General features: G+C 37.7%; 1 protein-coding gene across 2 annotated transcripts in view; it reads right to left on the bottom strand.

Annotated features, from left to right (window-relative positions):
• Window positions 1–240: 240 nt before the first annotated feature.
• LOC126266962 (probable proline--tRNA ligase, mitochondrial) overlaps window positions 241–23756 on the bottom strand; it is a 102042-nt gene continuing 78526 nt past the window's right edge. For both annotated transcript variants that reach the window (XM_049971685.1, XM_049971686.1), the window contains exons 6-7: window positions 15084–15299; window positions 241–665 (exon numbers count right to left, since the gene is read on the bottom strand). In XM_049971685.1, the coding sequence (XP_049827642.1) occupies window positions 357–665; window positions 15084–15299 (525 nt within the window). In that variant the 3' untranslated portion in view covers window positions 241–356. The remainder of the gene's footprint in view (window positions 666–15083; window positions 15300–23756) is intronic.

The following is a 23756-nucleotide window of genomic DNA, read 5'->3' as shown; positions in this document are numbered from 1 at the left end:
AATTATCACCATTTAGTACACCCAACAGGAATCATTTTGTTCATATATATGATATGAAACAAAACAAACTTTATACACTTCTCACCCACTGACTTGAACTGTAAACTGTATGTCCTGATTCCTCCATTTGTGACAAGATTTAAAACAAATTAAAATGAAAAATGCAACTGTAGATGAAGGATAAATTGGTAATTTGAGGTGGATAATTTTTTTTACTTGTCCAATAAATAAATATAGCTGTTTGCTGATATAAATATATTTTTATTTTCACCGTGGGCATAAATTAAGTTTGATGTGATTATTCACAACAACTTTTGAGAAAATTTAGTGAATTATACACTGGAAGAAACAGAAACTTACATTTCTGAAATGGTATCTCCTTTCACCCTCTCTTGCATAAACTTGATCAGATCCGGAAGAGGAAGTGATATTTCCATATTACTCAAAACATCATGTACTTCAAAGCATGGTGGTGTACCAACTGCCTTTTTACCCACAATAATTATAAATGGGAAACCACTTTTTCGTCCTTCCATTAACCTCTTTCCAATTGTTAAATGACATCTGTCATCTATCACAACATCATTTTTGAATAATTCTAATGAGTTGATTGTATCATATAATTCTTCAGACAAATGTGTTGTAAAACTTTCTTTACTGCCCTCCTGAAACACAGAAACAGCAAATATTACAAATGTGTATACAGATAAAGGATAAAGTATGTGCAACATCACTGTTGTAGAATATAAACTGGAAAACTCAGAATCACTTCTGGTTAAAGCTGCTGAAGCTACTTCATAAAATTATAAACACTAAAAAATTGCAATTATGAAGATACAAACAAACTGGCTAACACTTATCTATAGAAGATGCACTTCCTAGTATTGCCTATAGGAACACTTAAAATGGAAGCTACTCATCCTAAGTTTTGGACCTATACATTTCTCTTTCAATGGTAAATTGGGGAAGCTTGGAAATGGCCAGGAGGGAGGTGTGGAGTCAGTAGAGGGTGGGGGCAGGGGCAGAAAGCAGTGTGGTGGCCTGAATGGTTGTCTTTGTGTGTGTGCGTAGTTAAGTAGAAGCTAGTAGGCTGTAGGGTGACAAAAGGTGAAGTATCCTATGAAGCAATTGTGAAACCTAGTGTGAGGCTTTGGGTTTACCATATTTCAGCCACTCAGCCTGGATGGAGGGACGGAGTCACGAGAAAAAGTTTTGTATGCTGAAGAGTCTGATTCCCAAGACCAGATACCACAGTAGTGGAGACTGTCTGCACAGAGGAGGGTGCTGACAGTGGTCTGCCTATGCATCATAAAAAACTTGGAACTCAGTTCGAATACAATTTCAGGTTTTGGTAATATCTTTTTGGACAGATTTGGACGGAATATTTGAAGTGAGGAATGATTATAGGGGAGGGAAGAATTGTCCTGGAACTGTTCCAGGAAAGGTTAGTTTAATACTCACTGTGTCAGATGTGAGTAGGACTGTTTGGCAAAGTAGTATTTCTAATTGAATGTACGGGTGAATAAGAAGAGATCATTAACTAGGGAGTGTAATTGAATGTGAACAAGTGGTGAGACATCTCTGTAAAACATCTCTCTCTGTAGCCAACAGGGATATGCCCAAGAGGTTTCAGCGTTGTCACAATTTTCTCCAAGTGAAATTACCTGCTTTCTGGACAAGTTTTGGCCTTTTTCCCTCACAAATTTTGAGATCTCAAGGTTAAGTTATGGTACAAGAAACAATAGTGCATACGAAGAAATATCTATATATATATATTAAAAAAAAAAAAAAAACAACCTTACAAGCAGATGTCGTTTCCCGATGTGAGCAAAAATCTTAAGCACTAACGTCGACATCTTTTGTAATGAACTGGCTTTATATGGAGAAAAGAAGCCAAATGGTATATGTTTTTCATTAAGGCCATTGACGTTATTTTTTTATTCTGATAAAACAAAACACACATTTGGTGACAAAAATACCCATTTCCTTGGAATCGCTTAGATATATTTAAAATATCTTTGTTGATTTTAGAAATGACCTCAGAAAAAGGTAAGCCTCTTTAAAGAAGTGTATAAGGTGGAGAAAAATTGTGTAAACTGTCACTGCAGGTGACAGCCAATAAAATGTTGGTTCTACTACATTTGTTACTGTCTGTTATTACCCACTGTGTTATATCTATTAATTTGGAGGTATTGTGTGTTTTTCTTTCGACAAATATATGAGTGCATAGCGTACAAACCACCAACAACTGACATAATTTTCTTCTTCTGTTCTTCTTATTATCCATACTTTTTAACATATAAACTACTTTTCAAGTGCCGAAAAGTACTAGAACAAATTAAATGTGTATGAAACGCAACACTGTACAATGTGCATGTGGTGAGGCAGTCACGATTCCTGAAATCCATCACCCATAGTCTCTGGCCTGCTGAGGAGTACTACAGTCCTGGGTCCACGGATAAAACATGAAAATCCACTGCATTATGCCACACAAAAACAGACCCAGCCTGCGGACAGATCGGTGAGACTAGATCCAACGGGCAGGGCTTGCACATTTGTGGGACCATATGGCTTCAGATCGGCAGGCGCGATTCATTACAGATTCCTGCAGAAACGGCACTGGTTTTGAGCCATCATGGAAATCCACTCATGTGGTCAGCTATTCACTAGCCTCAGACAGCATGTTGAAGAAATGAGACCATGGTGATCAATCCATGCAACAGATAACTTGTTCAAATTCTCTGAGAATCAATAATAAATGAGGATTCGTAGCAACTCACCATAAAGATGATTGCTGAGCCACAGACAGGCATGTACGAAAGACAATCACACTCACAACTAAATTTTCAGCCAAAGGTTTTGTCAGAAAATGAGAGCGCGCACACACACATTCACACAATCACTCAGACATAACTCGTGCACACATGACCGCCATCTCTGGCCACTGTGTCTTCAGTCTTTGAGAATCAGATCCAAACAAACCACACCTTATGCCTCCCTGCCTCACATTGGCAGCTGCTAGGCTAGTGGCAAGAAATGGTGGCAGCACTGATGTAAGCTGAGTGGAACGGTAGAAAGGGGAGAAGCAGTTGGAATGAGGGAGTAGGGAAGTGGTGCACTTACTCAGCTGCACCCAGTCAGCGATGATGCATGACACCTCAGTAAACAAACCATTTTCCCAGAGGTTTTTCAAATTTCCCTGATAATTTCCTGATGCGTTTGAAATTCCCTGATTCCCCTGACTTCCTGAACCTATGACAGCCTTGAATTTAGGACTGAAGGCAGGCTGGGATTGAGAGGTAGTGTTGTGATTATAGGTCTCATTGAGATGGGTTGATAGATCTGGTATGAATGGAAGTTACAGCAAAGAAGCCAAGCTGGGTTTGTTGTTAGGAGCAGGAAAATGATGTGTATGGTAGGTGCAGGCAGAAGAGGTATTTTTTATAATGGGAATGTTTACACAGAATTCATCTGCCACTGATACATCTGCCATTGTCCCTCACCAGTGTACATCTTGCACCACATTATACTCCTAAATTGTGCATTTGAGGAACATTCATGGCCAAAGGATTGTTTGTGTGGGCTTAAAGGTCATATGCCTTCAGTTCTTCTGAGCATTTTGAATGAAATGTACAGGGTGGCCCAGAACTCCACCAGCAAACTTTCAGAGGTTGTTCAGGGGTACTTTCTGATTATTTTGCTGTAAGGAACCCACAGTCTCTGGAGGCTCATTACAGAGTAATAATGTAATTACGATTTATTCAGAGTGTTAGTGCAATTATCCTTGTATCTGGGAAAATACTTTCACAACAGTGAAAAAGCTGGTAATACACAATCACAAAGTACAGAGTAATGCCACAACCCTCAGATGTAAAAGTACTGTCACCAGTGCATAAACAGTTCTTCCATTGCAATCAGTGAAACAATACACAAGGTGCATGTCACCCAGCTCTTCATCAGTAAACCTATCTGTCGTATCACTGGAAACACATGGGTATACTGCCGAAAACAAAACCCTAAAGAGAACCAAGCATTACTGAATATTATCTTGAGGGCTATGAGTCAAAGAGGGCATTACTCTTGCAACTGCTGGTACCAGTAGCAAACGGAAATAAGACACACAGCACATACTGTTGATAATTGCACTGTTGTGCATTATTTTTGCTGCCATACAGATACAAAGCTAACTATGACAAGAAAGTAAACAAAATGTAATAACTCTGTAAAAAAGACAATGTTTTGAATGTCACACTGTTGCTACTGTATCCTTGAAGTCCACACAAAGGCTTAGGAATTGCTTGCAACAAGGAATGGTAGAGGGAAAAGTGAAAGGAATGAGAGGAAGAGTTAGGAAGATTGGAATGATGGACTACATTAGCAGAGAACAAATGTACAAACAGATGATGGAAGATGCTCAGAACAAGATGCAATGGAGAGCCTCCAGTTGAAACCTATGATATGACAGATGTACTTAAGAAGAAGAACAAAGGCATAACACAACACCTGGTTTGTAAACAATGAGAAAATATGATGCCAATCTTCTTTAAGAAGTTAGGGATAGCCCTTTTAAATTCTCTAAGCAATTCAGTTCTACTTCAATTGCATCCCATAATGCTGAAAGTACCGGGTAAGCTTTAAAAATTTTCATTTCTGCCAACTCTTAATCAAAAGCCATTTCTAGGCCTGGAGCAAGCAAGGGAGGATATTGAAGATACAAAGAATCCACTTCTGTACATGGAATGATTTCTGGATGCTTGGAATGAATGCTGGATAGACAACCCAAAGGTTTTATACACATCTAAGCCAACAATATTTTCCATTGAGGGTTCTTCTGCTGTAACAAGACAAAGGGTCCTGGTTACCTGCTTATATATTAGCCCCAGAACTACCTGGCCCATTATCAGAATTTCATGATGAGCATAAGCTCACAGCTTAGCTGCTACTGATTTTATGGGTGGAGATCCCAATCAGAGATATGTAGGCTGATTATTATATTAGACTAAGGTCTCAGTATCAAAAAGAAATAAAATGGGGCTACCATGAACTATTGCTGACAGTGTAAAACAGTGTACTGCTATCCTGGACCCTGTGATGTTATTTATTTGCACTGAAGCATCTGATTGTTGACAGTGCAACTGGCTCTAAATAAATTTCCAATGTGACCTTGGTGAAGACACTGTCAACAGGTGTTACTATAATGTGGGAAATTATGTCTAGCATATACAGAAAAGCAATCAGGATAACTGGACTGCAAGGAGGCCAAGCCGTGTTTATTGCTAAGAGGAGGAAGGTGTTGCATGTTGTAGCTGTGGGAAAGGGGGGGGGGGGGGGGGTTAGCAACACCATTTTTGATGAATTTGATTAACATGGTGGAGAGCTTTGTCAAGTGGTGGAGCCATTTGATTCACATTTCTGGCTGGCTTCAAAAAGAATTGTACTTACTACGCTCAAAGATCCAGAAGCAGAAAAGCTATTATGGTGCTGGGTTTCATACTTACCTGGTTCACTGGGAGCTGCTCCACTGCCAACTACACTGCATTTCATTTCTGCAGTTTCACCAACCGAAAAAATATCAAGGCTGCGATGCATTTGCCAACTGAGATGACATTTCCGATAGCTCAGTGTCCATCGAAATGGAAGACTGAGCTGCATGAAAAATCTCAGAAGTCCCAGCAACATGTAAAACTTCAGACAAAGAAGGATCTGACTGTTGTAACACTTGAGCATGCACTTCATTGTCTGGTGACAATCTAATTACCATGCCAGGCACTAATGTTTCTGAGTATGACTGTCAACAAGAACATGTAAACTTGCATTTTTACTTGTGCATTGTAGGTTTGTGATCTATGATGAAAAACTAAATAAGTGGCCAAGATAGATATTTTTGTAGCAATATGTTCACTTAAAAGGGAGTGAATGTTGATAAGGGGCAGCACTAGTGGGTCACACAAAGGGACATAATAAGAGTTATGGGATTGTAGATAACAGAAACAGTCAATGTCAGTAGGGGCACTTAATGTCATTTGCTTGGAACTCAAGTGCTACATGATTCTGATACACTTCCCAGTCCTTCTGAGCTTCACTGAATGTCTGGAAAGCTGGGATTGCCAAGAGAAATTATAAATGTGCCAGATCTGTCAACTTTGAACTGCTGCTTAATCTGTCATTTTTAAAGCTGTGTAATCTACTGCTCTACCATAGTTCAAATACACATCAAAAACAGCCTGACAAGTCCTATTCTGGTATGAAGTGGGTTGCAGTTCCAAAAAATCTTAGCACCACTGATGTAAGTACACCTTTCCAAAAACAAATATTTTACTAATCACAACTTACCTACAATTGAATCACAGAAGGTAACAGTTCCTTACTCTTCCCTAAATTCACAAAACAAAAGACTTCTGGAGGTGGATACCTCATGGTCAACCCAGAACTTTGAATGTTTATTGAACAATTCACATATTAGTGTTTGAGAACACTGTTTGTAGGTTTGTCTAGGAAACATTTAAAAATGAACCACATTTTCAGTGCACCCATATGCTATCAGTTCATTCACTGCAAATACAGTGGTCAGCTGAATGGTGAGCAAAGACAGCCCTGCATTACACAGAAAGACAAATCTGTGTGCTAGCCAAATGTCATTGGTAGGTAACAACAGAGACCAAATCTCAGTTTAGCAGAAAAGCACAAAGCGAAGGGCCATCACCAATAAATACAATGGTGGTGGTGGTTAGTGTTTAACGTCTTGTCGACAACGAGGTCATTAGAGACGGAGCACAAGCTCGGGTTAGGGAAGGATTGGGAAGGACATCGGCCTTGCCCTTTCAAAGGAACCATCCCGGCATTTGCCTGAAACGATTTAGGGAAATCACAGAAAACCTAAATCAGGATGGCCGGAGACGGGATTGAACCGTTGTCCTCCCGAATGAGAGTCCAGTGTGCTAATCACTGCGATAAATACAATGAATAGTTTGCTGTAAGCACCAGCTATTCAACACATGAGGCTATGGCAATCTGCAGCAGCCCATAAATGTGCTGTGGGTGTTTTTGCCAAGTGATCTGGAACCTGTGGGTGTATCCTTCCACACCATGTCTAGAAATATCACTGGAAGTATGCATAATTATATCAACTGTCAATACACCCAGCAGGATTACAAGAATATCTATCTGTAAATATGTAACATAAATTGAAGCAGATTTTATAGTTTCTTTCTGGTATTGACCTATATTCTTAGGTTTTGAAACATGTTAATGTCTAAACTCAATTTTAAAACCTTCTTCAAAATTATGTTTTACACTTACATTGAGCTTTACTAATGTCATCATGTATTGTGTGTTGCAACTGATGCTTCAAAAATAAACTAAGTCAAATGTGCCTAAATAAAATTTTAACAGTTCCTTTATTGTCACAAAAATGACTTCACAAATAAAAGAAATCCAAACAAATCTGTTAAAATAAATGTAAAAAATTTAACACTTTTATATATCTGTGGAAATTTTATGAACCCCAGAGAAGAAAAGTTAATTCTATACCGTATTGTTTAAGGTTTAACCAAAATAATAAATGTTGCTGAAACTCTCATACATTACATAACCTGGCTCCAGCTGCCAGAGACTGTGGTCATGTGTGAGTTGTGTTTGTGTTTGTGTGCACACGCATGTGTGTGCATTCTATTTTTAAAAAAGATCGTGTAGGCCGAGAGCTAACTTTCTGACAGTCTTTTCATTGTGCCTTTTTGTAACACAGCATCTACGCTATCTACATCTACGTGATTACTCTGCTATTCACAATGAAGTGCCTGGCAGAGGGTTCAATGAACCACTTTCAAGCCGTCTCTCTACCATTCTACTCTTGAATGGCGTGTGGGAAAGATGAGTACTTAAATTTTTCTGTGTGAGTCCTGATTTCTTTTATTTTATCGTGATGATCATTTCTCCCCATATAACTGGGTGCCAACAGAATGTTTTTACAATTGGAGAAGAAAACTGGTGATTGAAATTTCATGAGAAGATCCCATTGCAATGAAAAATGTCTTTGTTTTAATGATTGCCACTCCAATTCACATATCATGTCTGTGGCACTACCTCCCCTATTTCACGATAATACAAAATGAGCTGCCTTTCTTTCAACTCTTTCAATGTCATCTGTCAATCTTACCTGATGTGGACCAAACACTGCACTTGCAATACTCCAGGATAGGGCGGACAAGCATGGTGTAAGCAGTCTCTTTAGTAGACCTGTTGCACCTTCTAAGTATTCTGCCAATGAATCACAGACTTTGGTTTGCTCTACGCACAACATTATCTATATGATAGTTCCAATTTAAGTTATTTGTAATTGTAATCCCTAAGTATATAGGTGATTTGTGTGATTTATTGCGTAATTGAAATTTAGCGGAGATTTCTTTTAGTACTCATGTGAATAAAATCATACTGTTCTTTATTCAGGGTCAATTGCCACTTTTTGCACCATACAGATATCTTATCCAAATCATTTTGCAATTCATTTTTCATCTGATGAGTTTACAAGACAGTAAATGACAGTATCATCTGCAAATAATCTAAGGGGGCTAGTCATATTGTCTCCTATGTCATTTATATAGATCCGGAACAATAGAGGACCTATAGCACTTCCTTGGGGAATGCCAGATATTAATTATGTTTTAGGTGATGACTTTTTGTCTATTACTACAAACTGTAAACTTTTTGACAGGAAATAACAAATCCAGTCGCACAACTGAGGCGATACTCCATAGGCACACAGTTTGGTTAGAAGACCCTTGAGAGTAACAGTGTCAAAAGCCTTCTGGAAATTTAAAAATATGGAATCAATTTGACATAAACTGTCAACAGCAGTCATTATTTCATGAGTATAAAGAGCTAGCTGTGTTTCACATAAGAATGATATTTTCTGAATTTGTGCTGACTATGTATCAATAAATCATTTTCTTCGAGGTAATTCACAATGTTTGAACACAGTATATGTTCCAGAACCCTACTGAAAATCGACATTAGTGATACGGGCCTGTAATTCAGCGGATTATTCCTATTTCCCTTTTTGGGTATTGGTGTGACTTGAGCAATTTTCAGGTCTTTAGGAATAGATCTTTCTATGAGTGAGCAGTTGTATATAACTGCTAAATATGGAACTATTGTATCAGCATACTTTGAAAGGAACATGACCTATAGACAATCTGGACTGGAGGCCTTGCCTTTATGACATGATTTAAGCTGCTTTGCTACACTGAGGATATCCATTCTATGATTCTCATCTTGGCAGTTGTTCTTAATTAGAATTCAGAAATATTTACTTTGTCTTCTTTGGTGAAGGAGTTTTGGAAAACCGTGTTTAGTAACTCTCTTTTAGTAGCACTGTCATCAGTGACTTCACCTTTGTTATCGCACTGTGAAAGTACTGATTGCATATGCCACTGGTGCGCTTTATGTATGACCAAAATCTCTTTGAGTTTTCTGCCAGATTCCGAGACACAGTTTCGTTGTGGTAATTATTAAAAGAATTTTGCATTGAAGCACGTGCTATATTTCAAACTCTGCCAATCTTGGGGATTTTGCATTATTTTAAATTTGGTGGGCTTTTTTCATCAACTATAATTTGTGAGTAGGGTACCTATTTGAAATGAGACTCAAGTTTTCTTTGAACTGTTCAGCAACTATATCATCTGAGTTGGGGTGTTGGTAAACTGATCCAATTGATAGTTTAGTCCGAAAACTTCCTGGCAGATTAAAACTGTGTGCCCGACCGAGACTCGAACTCAGGACCTTTGCCTTTTGCGGGCGAGTGCTCTACCATCTGAGCTACCGAAGCATGACTCACGCCTGGTCCTCACAGCTTTGCTTCTGCTAGTATCTCGTCTCCTACCTTCAAACTTTACAGAAGCTCTCCTGCGAACCTTGCAGAACTAGCACTCCTGAAAGAAAGGATACTGCGGAGACATGGCTTAGCCACAGCCTGGGGGATGTTTCCAGAATGAGGTTTTCACTCTGCAGTGGAGTGTGCGCTGATATGAAACTTCCTGGCAGATTAAAACTGTGTGCCTGACCAAGACTCGAACTCAGGACCTTTGCCTTTCGCGGGCAAGTGCACTACCATCTGAGCTACTGAGGCACATCTACATCTACATCTACATCTACATTTATACTCCGCAAGCCACCCAATGGTGTGTGGCGGAGGGCACTTTACGTGCCACTGTCATTACCTCCCTTTTCTGTTCCAGTCGCGTATGGTTCACGGGAAGAACGACTGCCGGAAAGCCTCCGTGCGCGCTCGAATCTCTCTAATTTGACATTCGTGACCTCCTTGGGAGGTATAAGTAGGGGGAAGCAATATATTTGATACCTCATCCAGAAACGCACCCTCTCGAAGCCTGGCGAGCAAGCTACACCGCGATGCAGAGTGCCTCTCTTGCAGAGTCTGCCACTTGAGTTTGCTAAACATCTCCGTAACGCTATCACAGTTACCAAATAACCCTGTGACGAAACGCGCCGCTCTTCTTTGGATCTTCTCTATCTGCTCTGTCTACCCAATATGGTACGGATCCCACACTGATGAGCAATACTCAAGTATAGGTCGAACGAGTGTTTTGTAAGCCATCTCCTTTGTTGATGGACTACATTTTCGAAGGACTCTCTCAATGAATCTCAACCTGGTACCCGCCTTACCAACAATTAATTTTATATGATCATTCCACTTCGAATCGTTCCGCAAGCAAACTCCCAGATATTTTGCAGAAGTAACTGCTACCAATGTTTGTTCCGCTATCATATAATCATACAATAAAGGATCCTTCTTTCTATGTATTTGCAAATATATTACATTTGTCTGTGTAAAGGGTCAGTTGCCACTCCCTGCACCAAGTGCTTATCCGCTGCAGATCTTCTGGCATTTCGCTACAATTTTCTAATGCTGCAACTTCTCTGTATACTACAGCATCATCCGCGAAAAGCCACATGGAACTTTCGACACTTATCTACTAGGTCATTTATATATATTGTGAAAAGCAATGGTCCCATAACACTCCCCTGTGGCACGCCAGAGGTTACCTTAACGTCTGTAGATGTTTCTCCATTGATAACAACGTGCTGTGTTCTGTTTGCTAAAAACTCTTCAATCCAGCCACACATCTGGTCTGATATTCCGTAGGCGCTTACTTTGTTTATCAGGCGACAGTGCGGAACTGTATCGAATGCCTTCCGGAAGTCAAGGAAAATAGCATCTACCTGGGAGCCTGTATCTAATATTTTCTGGGTCTCATGAACATATAAAGCGAGTTGGGTGTCACACGATTGCGTTTCCAGAATCTATGTTGATTCCTACAGAGTAGATTCTGAGTTTCCAAAAACGACATGATACGTGAGCAAAAAATATGTTCTAATATTCTACAACAGATCGATGTCAGAGATATAGGTCTATAGTTTTGCGCATCTGCTCAACGACCCTTCTTGAAGACTGCAACTACCTGTGCTCTTTTCCAATCATTTGGAACCTTACGTTCCTCTAGAGACTTGAGGTACACGGCTGTTAGAAGGGGGGCAAGTTCTTTCGCATACTCTGTATAGAATTGAATTGGTGTCCCATCAGGTCCAGTGGACTTTCCTCTGTTGAGTGATTTCAGTTCCTTGGACACTTATTTCGATGTCAGCCATTTTTTCGTTTTAACTTCCATATTCAGGGATGCTGGAATGGCCTTATGATCACCAATTCCCTGTTCTGCACTTACAGAGTCGAAAAGTTCGGGTCTGTTTGTTATCAGTAGGTCCAAGTTGTTATCTCCACGAGTCAGTTCTCTGTTTAATTGCTCAAGGTAATTTTTGGATAGTGCACTCAGTATAATGTCACTCGATTCTCTGTCCCTACCACCCGTCCTAAACATTTGAGTGTCCCAGTCTATATCTGGTAAATTGAAATCTCCACCTAAGACTATAATATGCTGAATATACACACCTCAAGCCCTGTCCTCACAGCTTTACTTCTGCCAGTATCTTTAGTCTCAGTCGAGCACACAGTTTTAATCTGCCAGGAAGTTTCATATCAGCGCACACTCCACTGCAGCGTGAAAATCTCATTCTGGAATAGTTTAGTCTGATTGTTAAGTATAACATTGTCTACCCATACCATTTCACAGGAACTATGTACTTCAATTTCACTACGAGATAAACTACTTCTGACACCAATAAATACTCCACCACCAACTGTATTTAATCTATCCTTTCTGAGCACTGTTAGGCTGTTTGAAATATTTCAGCTGAACTTATTTCTGGGTTTAGCCAGCTTTCTGTACTTGTGGTTTCCTGAGACCTTCTGACCCAAAAAGCTGCCCAGTCCCTTCCACACAGCCCCCGCTACCCATGTAGTCATTTCCTGTATGTAGTGGACTCCTATATGGTGAATAGCAACTATCCTTTTCATTATATTTTCACATTACATCCTGGATTTTCCATTGTTAAAGTTTTGAAAAGACTATTTTGATGAAAAATGGCAGGGTAAGAATAGGGAGAAGAGGGGAGAGGGACTGGGCAACAGTTTGTGTAGATTATGACACCAAGTACTACATGGAGAAGGAAACAAAAAAGAGACCCAGAAAATGATGAAGGTGAAACAACTGTAATTCTCTCTGAAGTTCAAAGAATGGGCTCTTGGCAAACACAAGTCTAAGATGAGTGATGGACTCTCGATTCAGCAGCTAATGAGATGACATCCTTTTATGATTGAAATACTCGTAAAAGTCATCCTAAATTACACAGCATCAAGGCAACTGAATAACTTAGCTCTGTTAGTACTAGGCCATGTAGGTTGGAAGTTGTTACAATGAAATTCCAGTATCAAATGGTTTCAGCAGTATTTAAATAATAGAAATTCAGAAACTTAGAAATCTATGAGAATCATTATGCATTGTTATCTCAAATATCAAAGCAAAATGAAGAATATCCAGATTAGACACTTGTAGAAGGAGGAGGATTATTTAAATGCCATTGTTCATTAATTTTTTTCAGTGGAGGAAAAGTTGAGACCACTAACATTTATTTGTTTGTACCAAACCAGCGATTCACACGTTATGAATGCTTGGATATCACATTCACTGAAGAACATTACACAGAAAACGATTTTGGAGGAGAAGTTATGAATTCACTAGCACTCGAGAAATACACTTCACAAACTGGCACACATGTTTAATTTTTTCAGAACAATAAAAACTTAAGAGAAGTTATTAGAAATGCTTTATTTCCTAAAATGTGTTAATATAGTAGCAAATTTACACAAACTGTAAGTTTCCAACATTTTGGAATGTATACTGGGAAGAGATTTCATTTTACAGATATAGAAATGAACACACACACACACACACACACACACACACACACACACACACACACACACAAACACAAACACAAACAAAACCTGCCTGTATGAATATGGTGCCCCAGCTACTGACTACACTACAGCAAAATTCTCAGTTTTGTTTATGTACTCAGCAGTTCCACTATTTGATTAGTTATTACCTTTAATTCTTAACTTATTTATATTTCACCATGAACTATTCAATTACTGTTTATCTTTGCCTGATGACATAACAGGTACATTATTATTCAGTGAAACATAAAACAACATTTTAAAAATGTGACTGTAAGGGCTAAAGATACGGGAAGCAGTGACAATTCCTACAACTGCCCACCAGTATGTGTGAATGCTGTTGGGGAATGTATCAACATCTGGCTTGCTACCCACCTGTACAGTGTGTAAACTTTTAGATGGCAGACCTCTCCCTAGTCGTGAATCGGCAGAAGTCGGTAAATGTCGGGCAGCTTCAGTAGGCACGCAGTTTAGACTGCTGCCAACATTACGTAGCTGACTGTGTTGTACAAGGTAGCCATTGTTGTCTGCTTCATTATTGTTTTGCGCTGTACTGTTTTGCGTGTTTTTATTGTGCAGTTGTGCTAAACATTATCAAAATGAATGAAGAGGCAGTTGCTGGCCCATCTCGGGAGTCGCCAAGAACCCCTACCGGTAGGCCTACAGTTAGAAGGAAACCAGTATTATGTAGCAATGCTCGCAAAATTATATTGCGTGTGATTGAATGCTGCGAAAGGGAAAGGGAGCAGAAAAAATTGCTTCACCCCATTTACAAATCTTCAGTGAGAGCTGCTACATACACAGGACAAACCATGCGTAGCATTGTAAGATCCAAACAGTTTTCCAAGAATCATCCTGGCGTATCACCACAAACGCCTGGCAAGAAAAGGTGAGTTTCCATTTCAGATATTTTGTTCGCGATCACTTTGAAGGAATCACCAAAATTTAATCGCAATCAGATGAATGGTTTGGGAACGAACAGAGGGCAGACATACATACATTCATTTTTATATATAGAGATTGACAGTTATGTTATGCTATATGACCTGTTTAAGGATATTTAAATTTTATAATTAATAGTTTAACATTGCGGGGAATTAAATAAAATGGAAAAAAAAAAATTGCGTGTAGTGGGAATCGAACCCGTGACAAGCCTTTACCTAATCAATTGCGCTACGCATAAAACGGTGACCTAACTGTAGAAACAGTGCACATTACTGTTTACGGGCGTTCAGAGAACAACTCACCAAAGTTTCATTGCAATCGGATGAATAGTTTGTGAGCACATAGTAGACAAATATACATACATTCATTTTTATATATATAGATGTTAATGTACATGACGATTTCAGTTTCGTTCATGAGCAACATTTAAAGGGAGTTTTACTTCCAAGCCTTTCGTCTGATTTCGTGTAAGCATGACGCGCGATTTGTAGTGTCAGCACTGCAACTGGTAGGCGTGCCTTGTCCCCCCCAACGGCTCATCTCCCCTCGCCAGCCAATGCTTGCTTCCTCCTAGCTGCTGACAAGAGGAAGAAATCAGTCTGTCCTGAATCAGAAATAACGGCCTGGTATAGTAAAGATGATTATGCAACATGTTTTTTGTCATAAACATTACTTGCTCAGTATATGTGTACTTATGATCTATATAAGAGTGCAATGGTTACCATTGGGTAATTACGTGAACCTAGTACAAGATCCCTTCATAATTACCTACCTTTGGTGGTATGATTAAAGTTCTGAATGGAGCTAAGGAAAAGGGTAATCTAATTTCTGATGACGAACACAGAGATTCAATAACAGCAGCTAGAATTCTTGTAAGCCCCAGGCCAAAGCACCCCATCTGCAAAATTCCGTTGGTGCCATCTGATGTCTGAAACACTGCTTTTAGTGGAGCTGAATATCTTGTACCAAGCAAGAATGTATGGCCCACCTGGAACAAACAAATATTATATAAACCATCGACATATATGGTTTACCTAGATGACATTATAGTCTTTTTGAAGGATATACCAGAACAATTATCACATTTAAGAGATGTCTTTAGAACATTGCAGTCGGCATGGTTAAGATTAAGTTTAGGAAAATGTAATTTTGCTCAGATGCAGGTCAAATATTTAGGTCATGTAATAAGTGAACAAGAGGTTGAAACTGATTCTCGGTTAACAGAGGCAGTTCAAAATTTTCTGACACCATGTACAACAAAGCAGTTAAATCGTATATTGGGTTATGTTCATATTATTGTAAATTTGTAAAGGATTTTATTAAAATAGTCAAGCCGTTAACAAAGTAAACTAAGACGTCATTTGTGAAAGCCAACAAATTGTATCGCATTCTTCAGCTGATTCCCAGTGCCTGGGCCCATAATCTTTAGTTGGGCATTTTTTAATATAAAAATGAAAGCTTTCTGAAATAATGTTTTATTAATTAGTCAGGTCGTGATAACAATAACTGCATATCCCAGAACACACAATCACCACTGAGTAATAACAATGAAAAGGAGTAAACAAAAAAATTGTCAATATCAATTTACATATTTCAACACATTCTGAGGGACATAGTTTATCTATGTGCTGGTGTAAATGAGAAGTGAATGTGGGTAGATCTGCTTCTAGTTTTTTTTCTGACATTACAATGAAATCATCAGGCAATGTTAGAGTTGCGCCATACAGCATCTCCAAAACTGTTGAATTATCTCCTCCTCTCAGACAGCTATGCTGTCCTACAATAATTGTTGCAATTATGTCACTCCATTTATTTTTATAATGAGCTCTGAAGGCTGCCTTCAATGTTTGATAGAATCTCTCTAATTTCTCATTTGATTGTGGGTGGTATTCCATACCCCGAATTAATTTAGAACCACAAACATTAGCTAATGCATGGAATAGCTCTGACTGAAACTGTGCTTCAGCCCGGTGAAACAATATATCAGGCTTTTCAGTCCACAATGGAGGGAGTTTCACACTAACTTTGTCCACTTCAATTTTTCTACCACTGTCTGGTACATCACTATTCGCTCTATCTGCCATCATATTTGTTTCTTGTTTAGATTGTGTCAGGGTCACCAGTTGCTGGTCTTCTTGTAAAATTAATCACAAAAATGTTACATGATGAATATCACAACAACAACACAACTGAAGTCTAGATCTGTTACTCTGTGCATTTCAAAATGTCATTTATTTTGAAAAGAAAAATCAAGTAACGCAACGAACAATTATTTACACAACTGCAGGTTACGAGCATTAACATAATTCTACACAGTATACAGTATTTCAAGGGTACGTGAAAAGAGGTGGCGGCATGAGGTATCAGCAAGAGTTGCTGATATTAATTCAGTTTATTCCAAAGTGAATTTGTGTCACCATTTGAAAGCAGCTTTACTAAAAAATGATCTAGAAAATCCATTAAAACAAAAATAAGCCATGGATAACACAAGGAATTAAAGTCTCATGTAAGAGGAAAAGGCAAATTTACATAAAGGCCAGAATGGGTCTATATCTGGCATTAGTTGCGTAATATGAAAAATACTGTAGTATTTGAAGCAAAGTCATTAAAAAACCCAGAATTATGTACATCCTGACAGAAAAATTATGTACATCCTGACATAAATAAATAATGCATATAATCAGATTAAAATTATACGAGATATTTCCAAATGGAAGACAGGACAGCCATTGAGTGCACAAGATACAATAACAATTACAGTAAATGACAATGTTGTGACTGGTAATTCACAAGTTGTAAGTATTCTTAACAATCACTTTCTACATATAGCAACAAGAGTAGGAATAAATGGTCAGTTGAAGAAGCAAGAGAATATATTATAAGAATCATTCCACAGAACTTTAAGCAAGTACAAGTAGCACCAACATCCTTCACTGAAATTAACATAATTCTGAAAAGTTGTTCCAATGCAATAAGTAATGTCCATCATGATGAATGTAATGCATCAATGGCACGCCGAATTTTACCATATAAATTAAAATATGCATTTGTGAAACTGCTTTATAAGAAAGGGAACAAGAAAAATTTAAATAATTATCATCCAGTTTCCTTACCAACATCTTTTTCCAAGATATTCAAAGTAGTAAAGTACTCAGGAGTAGTCTCACATTTCAGTAGAAACAATTTGCTTGGCATAACATAGTTTGGATTCCTGAAAGGTTGCTTGAATGAAAATGCTATTTAGACATTCATCTAACAAATATTACAGCCTTAGATAGTTAAATATCACCAGATGGTATTTTTGTGACATTTCCAAGATGTTTGATTCTGTAGATCATGTTGTACTCTTATACATACTTAAATTTAAGAAATTAATGGCTTTAAACAACTGGTTCAAATCATGCTTAACAAATGGTAAGCAAAAAGTTATGCTGATTAAACACACAAACATAAGCCCAAAGGCTTCAATTATGGGTTGACTCCTATTCCTTATATAATAAACAGTGGTGGCTGTGGTTTAAGAGCATGTGAACATCTTAACTTTTACACCTTGAAAATTTATTGGTCTGTCTCACTTGTTTCTGTGATATTCACTTAAATGTGGTGTGGAAGATAGGGTGCTTTTGGCCTTTATGGTTCTCAGTGCCTCATTTGTATTCCAGTCCATTGACCTTGTTGCTGGATAATACTACTTAAATTTGATCAGTTCTGCAAACAGCAGTTTGTTGTTGGGAATTAGTTGTTTACTGTGCAGGAATTGGATTTCCTGCGCAGTGTCAATGTGAACTCTGTTGAATTTGTTTTAAGTGTTAACAGAAAAGAAATTACCTGGAAAATTAGCCACAAAGAAACTAGGTCTTTCGGGCCAGATCCATTGTTTGAGAAAGTGATGGAATCAAATAAGCATGATAAAAGTGAACATTTAACAAAGAAGTATATAATTAGTGTAAGTTGTTGTGTGGGTGCAATGTAAGAATGTCTGCTGTTCAACGTGGAAGTTAATTCATTAACTAATACATATATTGGGGATATTGCACATTTGCCCAAAATAATAAAAAAAAAAAAACAACCATGAGAACTCCCACTTACACAAAAATCTGAAACGGGGAGTAGTGAAAGCTTAAACATAATTCCATTCTTGTTATAAAGAGTACTTAATTACATAAAAAGCAACACAATTCTTTTTTCAGTCAAGTTATCTGTATTATTATTATTACTATTGACAGTGGCTGAAGCCATATAAATATGTTGATAACCATAACTGCTACACATCAGATGCTATTCATTTCATGTTCTTGTATTTATTTGATTTTAAAAATCTATGAACTAGCAGAATGAGCCACCTTTCACTCAACACTCAATAAGCAGAATTGGTACTTTTTGTAGACAATACTAATGTTATGACAAATACCATTACAGAGAAAGCAACAGATGAGATTCTTAATTATGTTTTTCAAAGAATTATTAAGTTGTTTTTTAAAATGGACTCTCCCTTACTTTTGACAAAACACAATACATGCAATTCTGTACAACAAATAGAGTTATAGCAATAACTGATGCAGCACATAAATAGGAATCAGTAAATAGGATAGAGTGCTCCAAATTTTTGGGTGTACACATTGATGAAAACTTCAACTGGAAGAAGCATATTACTGAGCTTGTCAAACAATTACGTTCAGCCGCTTTTGCTCTTTGTATAATTGCTGGTCTTGGAACAAACAAATGAGTCTCCTGACATATTTTGCATATTTCATTTCAAAAATATCTTATGGAATAATTTTCTGGGGTATCTCATCACTTAGTAGTGTTCACCTGCAGTCATCTTGTAGGTACCGTTCACCATTTTAATTGCACTATCACAGTACACATATTATGTAATAAAATTTGTCACAAATAGTTAATCACAATTTGAAAAGAATATTGATGTCCACATCTACAACACTAGAGGAAAAAAATGACCATTAGCACCAATTATTAAAACTGTCGGTGGCTCAGAAAGGAGTTCAATGTGCATCAACAAACATTTTTGATCATTTGTCTGACAGGTAACAAAGTAAGTTTCAAATATAACTGAAAATCATTTCTTCTAGGCAACTCCTTCATGTTGCAGCAGATATTTGTATTTTCATTGTTGTAGCACATAGATGGAGTCAGCCCAAACCAATAATACTCAACATGTCTTTCATATGATGCACAGCATCAATGGAAAGTATCAGTTAGTTTCTCATTATATATATAAAATGATTTTTGGAAGTGGAATTTAATGGGTTCATTTGACAAAGCAGTCCCAAATTAGTATTGTGCATTATTCATTTTATCAATATCTATTAGAAACAGTAAAGCCTGGAGAATAATCAGTAGTTCAGCAGCAACTCAGCAGCACTTCTGCATGGCAGTGCTGTTGCTGCTGGAGTAGCAATTATTCTTCATTTTACTACCTCTATTAATACACATGAATAGAAGGAATATTGGACTAGACCAATCTGGGACCACTCTGTTAAATGGGCACATAAAATTCTACTTTATAAATCATTTTGTTTGTAACAGGAAACAAACAGATGCTTTCAATCAATGCTTGGCATTACATGAAAAATGTGATGAACATATTTGTTTGGGCTGACTCCAGCTACACATTGTAAGAAAAGAGACTGTAGATATCTGCCAAAATATGAAAGACAACGTGCCTGATGGCTATTTGGCTAGGTACTCTTGTGTGTGAGTGAGTGTGTGCATAGAATAGAAAGAGTTGTCCAGAAGAAGTGAGTTTTGGGTACATTTAAATCTTGCTTTACTTCTTGCCAGACATTTTATGTTATCGAGCAAATGATGAAACATTTTTGTTGCTGCATATTGAACTCATATAAAAGCTAGTTTTTGGTAATGTTGCATGAGTAGTAGGATTCAAAAAATAATTCACTGATGTTGGCAGTGAACATGCATACATATACTGAAGAATGATAGAAATAATCTATGGAACATATAACAAACAAACGTACCTTGAAGACACTTCATGTCCATCTGAGCCAGTGTATATGCACAAAACAATACAACTCCCAAACAGTTTACTATCCAAAACAAATTAACTAATAAAATTACTTTTACTGTGACAATCATCATTCTTCATTTAGGCAGGCACTGGGTATCACATTGCTTTGCCAAAAGTGTTGCGTTACATCACAAAGTGCTGACCAGTATTTCCCTTCAGGAGGCAAAATGTGTAGTACTACCAGTAAACACATGTACAAGTAAAAGTAAGACACTTAGTTTTCAGAACTAATAGTTCCTCCACCAGGGAGGAGAGGGAGTTAAACTGGCGAAAGTGGAGAGAAGAGCACTTCACTTGTACCCCAGTGAGAGAAGGGACCACTTATAGTGAGGAAAAAGGTACACAATGATGTAATATATAGAGAACAGACAGTAAAACAAGAGATATTCTTTAAATGTACTGTTTATGGTTGTATACAGAAATTTTCCATGAGGGAAAAAGAATAAAAACTTGTCATTTTTTATAGAATTGATTTGGTGATGCTGCAAACATGCCATGCACTAAGAACTAAATTTCATAAGAAGTATACAAAACATATTCTACATTGATTATCTACCTAGTGTTTTTAAGGTAGATTACTTTGGCACCTATTCCGTAAGCATATTTCTATAGTACATGCAAAGTACATCTTTCTATCTAAATGTAGTTTCTGTTGTTTCAGACACGACCAAAGAACAGACACCATTTTAACCCAACAGCTACTATGAATTAAACACAAAGGAATTACCAATACTGGCAGCAAGTGGGCACTGATGTAAATCAACGAGGAAAATTGAAAATTAGTGCCAAAACGGGATTCGAATCCAAGTCTCCTGCTTACTAGACAGATGCTTTGACCACTAAGGCATGTCACTGCAGTGCTCACTGCAACTGCACAGACTACACTAGCACCCCTCCCATCAGACACCAATTCTCAACTTACCCACACGCTAGTAAGCAGAAATTCAGATCCCATTCCGGCACTAGTTTTCAACTTTCGCCATTGATTTACGTCAATACCTACTTGCAGCCAATGTCTGTCATTCCTTTGTGTTTACATCTTTTTTGTTGTTAACATGAATATGTATGCCACTTTTGGATTTAGTGATCTGAAATTACATCCTCTTATGATTTAGTCCAGGGTGCCTAATGAGTTAAGAAATGAAGCTAAAATCAACAACAAAAATAATTGATTCATACTCGCATGATGTTACGTTGAAACTGAAATTTAAAAATTTGAAATAGTAAAAAGTCAGAAAGGCTGAGAAAATACTGATGATATGAATAAAAATGCCACATTAAACCCTCAAAGCAGAGAAACAGGAAATAAACATTTAAAAAAGCTTATTAACTATAATGCCATTTATCTCACTTTATTTCCTTTACAACTTCTATTCACATTAATAGATTTATGGTAGTACTTTCATGATTTTAACTTTTTAGTATCAGCTGGAACAATGACGCTGAACAATAAGCGTTTTGAAAGATACATTTTTTGGATTGGTTAGGTGAAGTGTAGCCCAAGAAAATTATACCACTAGATGAATGTGGGAATCCTCCAAAAATGCGCCTCAAATTTGCCAGGAAAATCAAATTTTAGCAGCCTAGAACTACACCAAAGTAATCTCTCCAGTTTGCCACATTATTGTGCAACATGCCTACTGGAATGTGGAATTCATAGCTCTGTGATTGCACGTGGCATTGTGTTGCACCTGTAGACTTTGACAGTGTTTCAGTCCTGGAGGGCACATGTTTTTGACCTTGAAATTCCACATTTTCCCCCCTCTTTTATATCCCAGAAAATTGTATTTTCTTTTTTTGACTGATGTGTTTGGGATTAAGTGTATAAGTAAACACATGCAATATAACATGGCTGTGTTCTTTCAAGTGTGCTAAAACAGCTCTGTCACGTAAAACTCAATGTAGAATTAGCAAGCCATAATGTTTTTTTTCTTTTTCCACAGACATTTAGTAAACTATTGTTTAAATTCTGTTTTGCATCAAGGGGAGGGGGGATTCTTATGGAAACTGGGGACAGATCATGGAATCTGTGCACCATGGTGAGAGACTGGCTCTTTTTTTTGCAGCCCCTAAAGGAGAAAGGGACAGAAAAAGATTGAAGATATTGTTTCAGCATGGCTCTGCAAAGGTTTTGTATCCATCTTCACTGGAGGCCAGCACCAAACCACAGCTGTACCAAGGAATTGGCATAATTTCACAGAACAGAATGACAACTAAGAATACTAAAGGTATGTAGTCACTGATAAAGCTGCAGTATTTCTCATCTCAGTCAATGTTAAATTTGCAGTCAAGTGGGGTCACAGCCAATGACTGCTACAAATTCAAGAGACTAATGTAATAAATAAAATGTCTGTACCCAGAGAATAAGAGAGGGCAAGAGGTCCCTCTTGGCCCCTATTGCAGACAGCTAACGTACTGTTAAATCGCTAAAAAGCAAATAGGACTGCAAGAAAATGGGAAATTATTGCTAAATGCTGGAAAACAGTAGCCACCCAAGAAATGTGCCTTCGTACCAATGATGAGGATGAAATGATGATGGGGACAACACAACACTCAGTCTATGAGTAGAGAAAATCTCCACCCTGGCTGGGAATTGAACCTGACCCCCTGCATGGGAGGTAAGCACGTTACCATTCAGCTAAGCAGGTTGGTCTATAAGTGAGGGAAGAAACTAACACAGAACAGGGAGAGGAGACCAATCAACAGTGAAAGAGGACAACCAAACAACAAAAGTGGACTGTGAAGTAATGAAACAATATTGAAAAAAGAAAGGAGGTCACTAAACATTGAAAAAAGTATGCTAAATAAAGAAAAAAGATAACTAAATAAAGGAAATGATCACTTGTCAAAACCAAAAGTTTAGTGAAGAAAGGCACCAAACAATGAAAGAGGATCACTAAATAGGGGAAAACAATTGTGAAACAAGGAAAAAGGTTGTTGAACATAGGAAAAAATGGTTGCTACATATGGAGACATGGTGCGTGGACACTAAAGGAACTCAAATTGTAAAAGGAGTGCCAAAATGATAAAAAAAAGATGACATAAATGACTTGCAGATAACACACAACAAAAATTATATCTGGCATTCCCTAAGGAAGTCTGATGAACACCCTGCTGCTCCTAATCTGAACAATAGATTTAGGAGACAATCTGAGCCAGCATTTTTAGATTGTTTGCAGATGATGGTGTTGTTTACCGTCTAGTAAAGTCGTCAGAAGATCAAAACCAATTGAAAAATGATTTTGACAAGATACCTATATGGTGTGAAAAGTGTCAATTGACTCTAAATAATAAAAAGTGTGATGTCAACCACATGAGTATTAAAAGGAAGCCATTAGATTTTTATTACATGATAAAACCCACGAATCTAACGGCTGTTAATTCTACTAAATACCCAGG

Source organism: Schistocerca gregaria, chromosome 4, assembly GCF_023897955.1.
Source record: "Schistocerca gregaria isolate iqSchGreg1 chromosome 4, iqSchGreg1.2, whole genome shotgun sequence".
NCBI classification, from domain to species: Eukaryota; Metazoa; Arthropoda; class Insecta; order Orthoptera; family Acrididae; genus Schistocerca; species Schistocerca gregaria.
Note: the sequence above shows the minus strand (reverse complement) of the source record. Positions and strands in the feature narration are given on the sequence as shown.